Here is a 10,730-nt window from a genome sequence, read left to right on the forward strand (position 1 = left end):
CCATAACAATAGACTGCCAACCTAATTTCAGCAGTCCGATAAGGCCCTCAAAGGTTATTGTGGTCAAGCCACTGCCATTACGCCTCGGCGGCTCATAAAACAGTCTACAAACTGTCTACGATACACTGTGCCGCTAGGCATTGATTGTGCTACCTAAATTAATTTCACGCTGCTCCACCGTGCCGGCATTGAATCTCTGTTTCCGAACTCGACAACTGTCTCACAACCCGTTCAGGAACGGTAGCGACAAACGTCCGACGTTCTCACCTACGGGCCCATGTCATAAACAAATCAAACATGGCGGCCCGCCCGAGATATTAATGAGACAATGAGACATTAGCTCGCTACAAAATGCCTCCGCATTCGCGAATAATTAAATCGTAAAGTCCCCTCCGCCTACAGCACCCGTCTATTTACTCCTTTTTCATTCAACACAATAGCTGCTGCAATCCAACACCCGCAACTCCGTTACGTACTTTTGTTGTCTACACGGCGAGCCAAATTCGACTCTAATTGCGCACTGTTCGGTGCAAGTTTCACCGCCGCGCTATCATTCTATAAGGCGTATTCCACAGGGACTATTAATTTGAGCGCGACGGTCCCCGCCTACCCAATATCGCGTTTACACACATGTCGGATTGTATCGCCGTCCCGTTCGCTCCGCGCCGGTTATTAAAATTCCTCGGTCGGTAGCTGCGTCTCTCTCGCTTGTCGCGAGAGGAGAGGCGGTCCGCGGCGGCGGTTTTCGCCCCAATGCTAGCGCGATTTTCACCGCGCTTCCACGCGAATCGTTCCGCGGACACGTTGCGCGTTTCCGAACACATTCGCAAGTTGCACCACAGCGCGAATTCAAACGGACTCATCCGAATTTGAATATGGGACGGCCCGCTTCACAACATTAGAATACTAGTGTTGCAAATTGTGCTAATTCGATTTGTGACTGCATCGAAGTGCTGAATTGACTCATTTTGTATTGATTCGCTATTTCACGTGAACTGTGCAACTAATTAAATTAGTACTAGTTGTGTGCTTAATAGATGTAAATTATTCTGCAAACAATACAAATGTATGCCAATTGTAACAAATTCAGTCGTTGGCCTAAAAAAATCAATTCACAAAATATCAGGAATTAGTCTTCGTTATCAACAACAGATGTGTGAACAGACTTAATAGAATTTAACAGTTAAGTAAATCATAAACAAAAGTACAAACAACCGAGACAAATCCTATTGGAAACCTATTAAAAGAAACAAACACTCTCGAGCTAAAAATAAGAAACTATAAAAAAAAGTTTCAATTTTCACGATCCAAATAGACATCCAAAACGATGACTACATAAAGTTGACCCATCGGGACAGCAAGCCGAGCCTCCTACCCTTGAAATGCCATCGAGCAGATGAAATGAAGACGGCGCTCGAATGCGAGCGGGCCGAGGCCGCCGAGACCGGCGGGAAAGGCCGCATCTCCTTTAGCGTCGACTCTCTACTCGGCTCCAGAAACGATCCACCGCAAAAGGATGCAAGCCCCGATACCCACAGCAACGACGCGGAAAGCACGGACGCCGCGATCGAAACCGACGACAGCGACGTTGATATCGAAGATGTCGAATCCAACGCTGGTGACGATCGAGAAGAAAGAGACAACATTAATGATGGAGAAGAGATGGAAAGAAGCGGGGTTGTTGTTCCACAGCCGCTGTTGCCGCGGTTGTACCAAGGCCCAGCGCCGCCGCCGACCTGGCCCTTCGGAGCGTTTCCCTGGATGGCGCCCAATCCCATGTTCAGAGGTGGATCACCTAACAGTAAGTACCACAAAACCATATCCAAGCTTTTAAAAATGTTTAAAACTACTCTTAATAACACAACAAAAAAATAACAAAACTCAGATTAGCGACTCTACACTTATTACAGCTTTGTGTGTTAAAATTACAAAAACTTAAATATACTTAATTCACTGAAAATGCACCAATCTTTTCAAATAATTTAAATTCATGAATCTCAAATAGGAATTCGAATAAAATTTTTCCGTTAATCGAATGAACTTGGCCCATTTTATTGGAACGAGTCCACCATTATTACAATTACTTCCTTACGTCCCTAAGTTAATAAATATAATAATATATATAATTAAATGCTTACATAATATAAAAGACATGTGAGTAATTTAATATACATTTTAAAATCTTCCTTACCCGCATTAATTGTATTTAAATAAACGTGACATAAATGTTGTTAAGAATAATAAGAATTTGCGTAAAACTGTTATCAATTATATTCCAATAGTACCTAGAAGAGTAGCTTATTTAATTTTTTTGCGAATAATTTACGAAATCTCTTACAATGGAAAGTTCAAAAGGTACATTTTAAACATGATTTTCTGTGAATTTGTCACATGGCAAAAAACAGAAGACTGTCACTAAATGTGGCACTATTTCCTAATTTTTTGAAAAAACGACTGCATATTGCAGTATTTATAAAACAGTAATAAAATATTATTAAATAAAACGTTTCAATTAGCTAGCTTTTAATTCTACATGAGTTAAAACTACAAAAATTATGAGTTTTTCCTCGCTCATTTGGTGCTACACTGACGCAATTGTATTTCTTGTAATGTTACAGGAAATGGATTTGAATTGATTTTTTAATTTTATTTTTAATTTATGACGCGTCAATAAAACTTTGCGTATTTTTTCAATATATATAAATTTAAATTTACTGCTGTTTTACCCAACTGCGGGAGGGTTATGTTTTTTAAGCGTATGTATGTACGCATGTCCATTTCTTTTTCACACTGTACAACCTAAACGGCTTGATGGATTTTGACACATAAGGCGCCGCTAGATTCGTCTTGAGTGTGGAAGTGTCTTGGGCTATAACAAATAATCAAAATAGTAAGGGGGATTTTTTTTTATCTTTCCAGTTAAATATTTTTACAGCAGAGTTTTTGTTTTTTTTAAATAATTTTTAGTCTTGTTCTTCAAACGTGTTATGTCACACTTGTGAAAACATACTTGACTCAATTTTGCCAAAATTACAATTACGTCAATGTAGCACCAATGAGCGAATAACGAAATTTATTATACTGTTTATTGTATTCATATCGAAATAAACAATATAATAAAGTGACAAACAATAAGTTATAAGAATATCGAATTGTTAGTCAACCGTTACCATGACACCTGTAAAGGGCCTTAAACGTAGGTTTGTTTGAAAAAACAAATATACTCCATTTAAATACGAAAAAAAATCCTATGAATAAGATAAGAAGTATTTTTTAAGAGAAAGAAAAAATCTACTCTTACTGTAAACGGTCAATACAATTACGTTTGCATTATCACATTATTTTGGATATCATATTAATATGTTTTTGTTACGTTTTTCTTGTCAAAAGCAACGATTACATGGATAATATTGTGCATTTAGTGCAAAACATTCCAGAGTTAGTGCAAAAATGCAAAAAAATAAGACAAACATTTCTGGCCACATTTAATGCTAACGAACGCTCATTAAAAGCAAGAAACAAATTTAAAATGGATTGTATCTCCGTTTTTGCAACAATGTAGCATAGCATAGACTTTAAAGCTAGCACAGGTGGTAACCACCTTACATCCTAAATACTTATACAACTTGTAAGTCTGTTTGTAAAACATTTATCAATTAGAATGCATCCATAGACCAGGCTGTTTGTTAATTACGACTATGATAAATGGAGTGTCGCCGCGTATCGCCCCAATATTAATGATCTTTGTCTATGGCCGTCTATGACGCTACCCTGTTTTGGGAGTTGTAAACTTTGTTCATGGTAAACAAAAAGTTTACTTTAAAATACCTTCAATGTTATTTGAAAATTATTACAAATAATGCACTAATATCACCTCGAGACCTAGGAATTGCATACGTAGCGGTATTTGTGAGTTTACAGAAGAATTTGAGGTTGTATTCGTGGTTTTTATGCAAATGGAGCACTACTATAGGTATATACGAGTACAATTTCGAGCTTTCTCTAGTATCACAATACTAAGTATGTACGTACATAATATCGCCTTATATTATTGTAAAAAAACAAATATTTTACAAAAAAATACTTTGAAATAAACGCAATTATCATGGTCAACAATATTTTTATTCGTGCTTGTTGTCGTGTCTTTGTATTTGGTTTTTCAACTACTTTTTAGCCGTAGCGCCATCTACGAGAAATCTATGAAAGTATTACGTCACCCAGTTAGATACCTTTACTGCTACCAGCCCCGGCTAGAGATGTCGCTATTCACAGTGTTTAAATTTTTATTGAATTGATATTCATTTATTTTTTAAGTCAAATTACTCCACTGGTTTGTTATAATTATTAATACGAAGATCGAACACTAAAAAAATTCCTTCGATCCGGCCGGATTCGAACCGACATCTTCTAGCATACCGTGTCAGAAGCTATACCAACTAAGCTTTTTTCTGAGTGTTCGATCTTTGTATTAATAATTGGGGTAATTTCACATAAAAAACAGTTGAATATCAATTCAATAAAAATTTAAATACAGCGAATAGCGCCATCTCTAGCCGGGGCTAGTAGCTGTAAAGGTATCTAACTGGGTGACGAAACAAATATTTTTATGTTTTAATGAAACTATAATATTTCAAGGAGAAAAATTATGCATCTTCCTACAGTTAAGCCACTATCAGTAAAAATCCAGATACCTAATTAGTTTCATTATATAACGGCGACCATTCGCTTAAAATTATGTGACGATACTGACCTCTTTCATCGCATCCATCGCAACCTTTTTATCCTCTTCTTTTCTGATTTCTCGTTACTTACTTTTGAAATTTTGAATCGTTTAATTCTCTTTTCCTTCACTATTCTTACATTTGTTCAACACGTCGTCACACCCATCAAAGTTCTTGAAAAGAGAAAACAGGCCCATAAATCACAAATCCTTATTGTAAAACTTCACGTGGGTCACTTCACGGAGACGTGGTAGCTTACTATGGGCTTCAGAAGACGGTTAAAGATCACGTAAAGAGTTTTCACGGAGTTTCACTGCAAGATCGAATCAGTAAGGAGGATATCCGCAAAAAAACTATAATAACCGACACAGCCCAAAGAATAGCAAAAGTCAAGTGGCTGTGGGCAGGACGCATTGCTCGCAGAACAGATGGCCAATGTTTCCGAAGAGTTGTCGAGTGATGACCGAAGGTGCAGCGTCGGCAGACCACCCACAAGGTGGATTGATGACCTGGTGAAGATTGTGGGAATCTGCTGGATACAAGCGGCGCAGGACAAGACGTTGTGGCGTTCTTTGGGAGAGGCCTATGTTCAGTAGTGGACGTGAGATAACCGCACCAACTGCCTGGTCTCAAACTAAACTAATTAATTATCAAGTTAAAAGTACACATTTCTGCGAAACGAATTATTTATTCATTAACTTATACTGATGTAACCACCTTACCGAATTTCAAGTACCTCGAATTTTCGGACTTGAAAAAATGCAGGCGACAAAAAACACTATTTGAATACAAAAGCAGACTTAACCTCTGCCACAGTCAACTGCTGCAAAGCAATTAATATTCCTATTCTTTAATCGATTAATTGTTGAATATTTTATGTTAATATCTTTTATTGTCGGTTAATGCGTTTCCTGTTGCTCAATACTGTCATGTCCAACTTTGTTCACGCGCATTACTGATCGCGTGACTCTTAGAGGGTTCCATCGACTTTTTTTTATCATATCAAGTGACGCGACGCTTTAAATCGCTAAGACCGGAAAGGTTCGGCCACCGCCCCCGTCACCCGAGACATAAAGTTGATAAATTCCATGTGCCTGTAGTTTCACCAGCACCTTTATCCTTCAAAACTGGAATGCAGTAATGCTCACAACACACTACTCTATGTAGCAGGAGCTCCTTGTGAAAGAGTTCGTCCTGGTTAGTACTGTCACGTTACCTACTTCTGCCGTCAAGCAGTAATGTCAGTATTACTGTGTTCTGGTTTTGAAGGGTGCTGGTGAAATTACAGGCGCATGGGACTAGTCAACGTATGTCTAAGAGTGATGGACGCAGTGGCAGTGCCCCTCAGGTCTTTGCCATTTAAAGCTCTGAGTGGCACTGCAACTGTTATGGACAAGCGTGTAGCTTACCATCAGACACACGACTTGTATGTCCAGTCACTTGATATTATAAAAAAAACACTGCTTGGCGAAAACGTCACCTTGAGTCATACGTTGACAAGTCCCATGTACCAGTAATTTCGCCAATACCCTTAAAATCTGAATGTAAAAATGCTCACATTACGGCGGCCGTACTTCCCTGGACGAGCTCTTTCACAAGGAGCTCTACTTCTACTAAAAACTGTCTTTACTCATTGCCGGTCAAGCAGACTCACAAGGCCCATCTACTGGCGGTTAAGGCCACAGTGCGAAAACGTTAGCAGGAGACAAATTAGACTCGACTGCTGGTGAAAGACTGATTTTAATAATAAATTGCTAGCTATTTATACAGTTTAACATTTACACATGCTAATACTAAAACGATCTCCAAACTCTAAATGCCACGTCAATATAATAAGAATAATAAGTATAATACATTTATTTCATGTAACACTGACACATATTATTTGTTAATAAAATCATTTAATGCTAATGTTAGTAAGTACAAAATTATAATAGACACTGCTGGAAACATGCAATTCACAGCAGTGCCTCACGTATGGACAGTCGAACCTTTCCGCTATCGAGCTCAGAATGGTGTTGGGGCTAGCCCGCACCCGGCGCACCAGAGACGAGCTTCGTTTGCGCATGATCGTATAGAAGCAGTCAACTCTTGCTTCTGCGAACATCCCTGTCGCGCTACAGAAGCAGGGCAACCCCACCTGCACTCATCCGGAGGGCCCCATAGTATAATATCTCCACAAACTGCACATGTATAGGAAGGTACAATATGCTCTAAACAATGTTATTTTTAACTTCCCTAGTACAACGAGCGAATTTACGAAACCAGGGAACCAGGGAAACACTAACATATTTCCGTGTACGAACTCTTTCACAAAGATATTTACGGAAGCCAGATCTGCGTACGCCAATCAAAGTTAAAGGAAGTATTAAATATTGATTCCTGAAACACATAAATAATATATTTGCGCAATAAAATCAACACCTCTGCGACTGTATTGAAAACCGGTAAAATGCGTGTCAGTTACGCTTAACGTGGGGTTCTGTAGCCGTCATTGACACGTATAGTCTGTCCTTTTTGAAGATGGAGTAAAATGAAATTTCATTGCTCAAAAGTGTTGCTCTCTTACAAGCAGCTAGTGATTGCAATCGATAAAATATTCTATCGACTATCGACTAAATGTTGATTAAGCTAATAAGCAATAAATAGCCGAATTGGTGTCATTTGAATCGTCATCGGCCCATTATTTGTCCAACTGCTGGGCACAGGTTTATTTGAATTGTCAATATTTGTAAGTTCATGCACACATACACTGCATTTAGAACTATGTCTATTAAAAATATAAAGAGAAGACATATTTTAAACTTTTATCACTTTATATCAATACAAAAAATCTAATCTGCTCTTGTTAAAATGTATATGAATAAAAATTGATTTCGATAGTAATAGGCCAACTGTCAAAATAAGAATAAAGAATACAATAACGGAATTAGTAACCATTAGAACGTCGTAACATTCGCGATTCAGACATTCAGAAAATTTTATCTTCTTTCACAATCTATCGATAAAACTGTCGAGAACAACTACATGACTATTTAAAATTTTATGAATACTGGCAACGCTGCAAATGTCATTTTACTCCGTCTTCAAAAAAGACATACTATAGTAAAATTGCTAATAAGTTATTATTATCAGCCACGGCATGGCGAGGTCGTTGCTTCGAATCTAGCCGGATCAAAGGTTTTTTTTCTTAGTCTTCGATCATTAACTGTTATAACAAACTGGAGTGTAGTAATTTCACAAAAGTAATTAAATATCATGGTAGGAAAACATCGTGATGTTCAACAAAACTTAATATTACAAATTATTACTAGTTTAGGAAATATAATTTTCGACGTGGCTAGTTGGAAAAACGTCATATAAGTCACAACCTTACCTTTTAAATATTTAAAAAATTGCAGACATATGGGACTTTTCAACTTATCTCAGCGTGACGAGCGCAGTGACAGTGCCCTTCAGATCTTTGATATTTAAAGCTCTGAGTGGCAATGCAACTGCTATGGACAGGCGTATCGCTTACCATCAGGTGCACGCACGGTCGAACAACGACCCGTCACTTGGTAATAAAAAAATGTAAATTGATTTCTTAACTTTCAAACTGCAGAGGCTACATCTTACGAAAGCGTATTCTTATAAATCTTTATTGCAAAAATAAATTATGTTAAAAATGACTTGTTACAAAGGTGTGCTTATCTCTAGAAAGGATCTCTTCCAGCCAACTCTAGCCATGGTGAATAAAGTAACTGCGGGGACATTATTGTAGAATAAATTTATTAAACATGAAATGTAAATTATCAATGACGACAATATAAATATGTATCGTATTAAACATACGACGAGGTAATGGTTTTTGCGACCGCCTAAGAAACTCTAAAACAAAATTAATTCAATTCAAAAATTCGTCACGTAAATTGAACTGAAACTTTTTCATTAAATATGATTTGTAAGCAATATTTATTTTAAATAAATCAATGTGAATAAAACTCGATTACGATTATCGATAAAAATATGTATATCGATATTTAAATCGAGTTGATATACTAACAATTGGTTCTTTTGATTTGGTTCGTTCACCGATTACGTCATAATGTAACATGTAGTACCTTATGTTTATTATCTTCCCTGGAAAAGCAAAACATCTAACGTGCCTTTGGAAAATGCTACTGGAGAGCCATTTAAAGAAAAAAGGAATCATTGATCGAACAATTAGAAAATATTCCTTTAATCCGCCAGGATTCGAAACGACATCTTCCAGCGAACCGTGCCAGATGCTAGGTCAACTAAAAATAATTGAATATCATGGTAGTCAAAAATTGTGACATTGAACAAACTTAAAAACTACAAATATAGCGCCGTCTCTTGTCAGCTGCTGGTAGCTGTAAAATGACCTAGCTGAGTAAAGAAATAGATGTCTCACATTGACACTACGGCAAAAAAGTCGTTAACAACCAATACCAAAGATCTGCAAAAAGCACATAGAAAAATTCGTAAGGTCCGCTAGTCCGTTCCGTGGCTTAGTTGGCATAGCGTCTGGCACGATTTGCTGGAAGGTGTTGGTTCGAATCCAGCCGGATCAAAGGAAATTTTTTCTAAGTGTTCGATCTATGTATTAATAATTATTACAAACTAGTGGAGTAATTTCACAAAAATAATTGAATATCATGGTGGTCAAACATTGTAACATTCAATAAAGTTAAAATTGAAACAGAAATCAGAACTCTTAATTTTATTACTATATGGAAAACTATAACGTTTCAGCTTTACCATGTTAGGGTTTTTTTTTTCTTAAAAAAATTACTTTAAATGACTCTCCAGTAATATTTTACAAACGCATATTAGACGTTTTGTCTTTCCAGTGTCGATATATTACCGTGCTTGGTTTTTTTGTCATTACTCAGAACGAAATTTTGGGTCTTTTATTAAGCACCATTTCATTTACCTAGTTATTATGTAAGCAAAGTAATTTAATAAAAACCGTAAAACAAAATTCTCAAACTTTTTTTAAATTATATTTATGTAATTATTGCCTTTTTCGTAGTACATTTCGCTTAGTCTAATAAATAAACAAATTAAACTAAGAATTCACCTACTAGTTTTTTATTTTCCAATCGTCTATTACGGCGAAGACACTTTTACCACGTGACCTTTTTGTTCAGAGTCACTGCCACTATTTAATTTAACTATACAATATCACTACACTTTTCTAAAATAGTAACAAATATTATCTTGTCACAAGTAAATGTAATTTTTATGTACATAAAGCGGCATCCGTAAGAGCTTCTGAGCGCTGTAAAAAGTCAAACACCTCAACAGCTTTCTGGCTTTTACGGTAATAACTCTAGGGTACCTAAGGAGTTGCAAGCGAAAGTTCTCACTAATCAGCTTTCAGCTCGCCTTGTTGGAGTCTTCCGTGACCAGAAGACTGGCAGCTACTTCTCATACCAGCGTCCAGAGCCCGATGCCCCTGGCTAGGGCCTTCGATGAAATTATGTCGTTAAAAATATTATTAGTCGTAACCCACTTTTGAATTAAATTTTTTTTTTTAACCGATTTGAAAAAAATGAGGAGGTCTCAATTCGACTGCATTTTTTGTACGTTATGTTATGTGATGGTGGACCAATTTTGATGGTTCTTTTTCTGTCGGAAACAAGGTGCCTCTGTATTGGTCCTACTTAAATTTGAAGAATATATTCCACGTGGAAGGGTGGCAAACTAGGTGTGAATCCGAGTTGGCGCAATTTCCGGTAATCGATTTCAGTAAAACTTGGCAAACAATGTAATTCCACGAACTTTTAAGGTCAGTTTTTTAATATAAAGAAGTTAGAATTACTTCTTCTATATTAAGAACTAGATATATATGTGTCACACACACACACACACATACACACACACACACACATATATATAGTGTGTGTGTGTGTGTTTGTGTGTGTGTGTGTGTGTGTGTGTGTGTGTGTGTGTGGTGTGTGTGTGTGTGTGTGTGTGTGTGTGTGTGTGTGTGTGTGTGTG

General features: G+C 37.0%; 1 protein-coding gene across 2 annotated transcripts in view; it reads left to right on the forward strand.

The window, feature by feature from the left end:
- Positions 1-1,349: 1,349 nt before the first annotated feature.
- LOC113232480 (muscle segmentation homeobox-like) overlaps positions 1,350-10,730 on the forward strand; it is a 39,348-nt gene continuing 29,967 nt past the window's right edge. For both annotated transcript variants that reach the window (XM_026467223.1, XM_026467224.1), the window contains exon 1: positions 1,350-1,801. In XM_026467223.1, coding sequence (XP_026323008.1) covers positions 1,402-1,801 — 400 coding nt within the window. In that variant the 5' untranslated portion in view covers positions 1,350-1,401. The remainder of the gene's footprint in view (positions 1,802-10,730) is intronic.

Source organism: Hyposmocoma kahamanoa, unplaced genomic scaffold (assembly GCF_003589595.1).
Source record: "Hyposmocoma kahamanoa isolate Upper Pololo Valley unplaced genomic scaffold, ASM358959v1 76, whole genome shotgun sequence".
In the NCBI taxonomy this organism is placed as follows: domain Eukaryota; kingdom Metazoa; phylum Arthropoda; class Insecta; order Lepidoptera; family Cosmopterigidae; genus Hyposmocoma; species Hyposmocoma kahamanoa.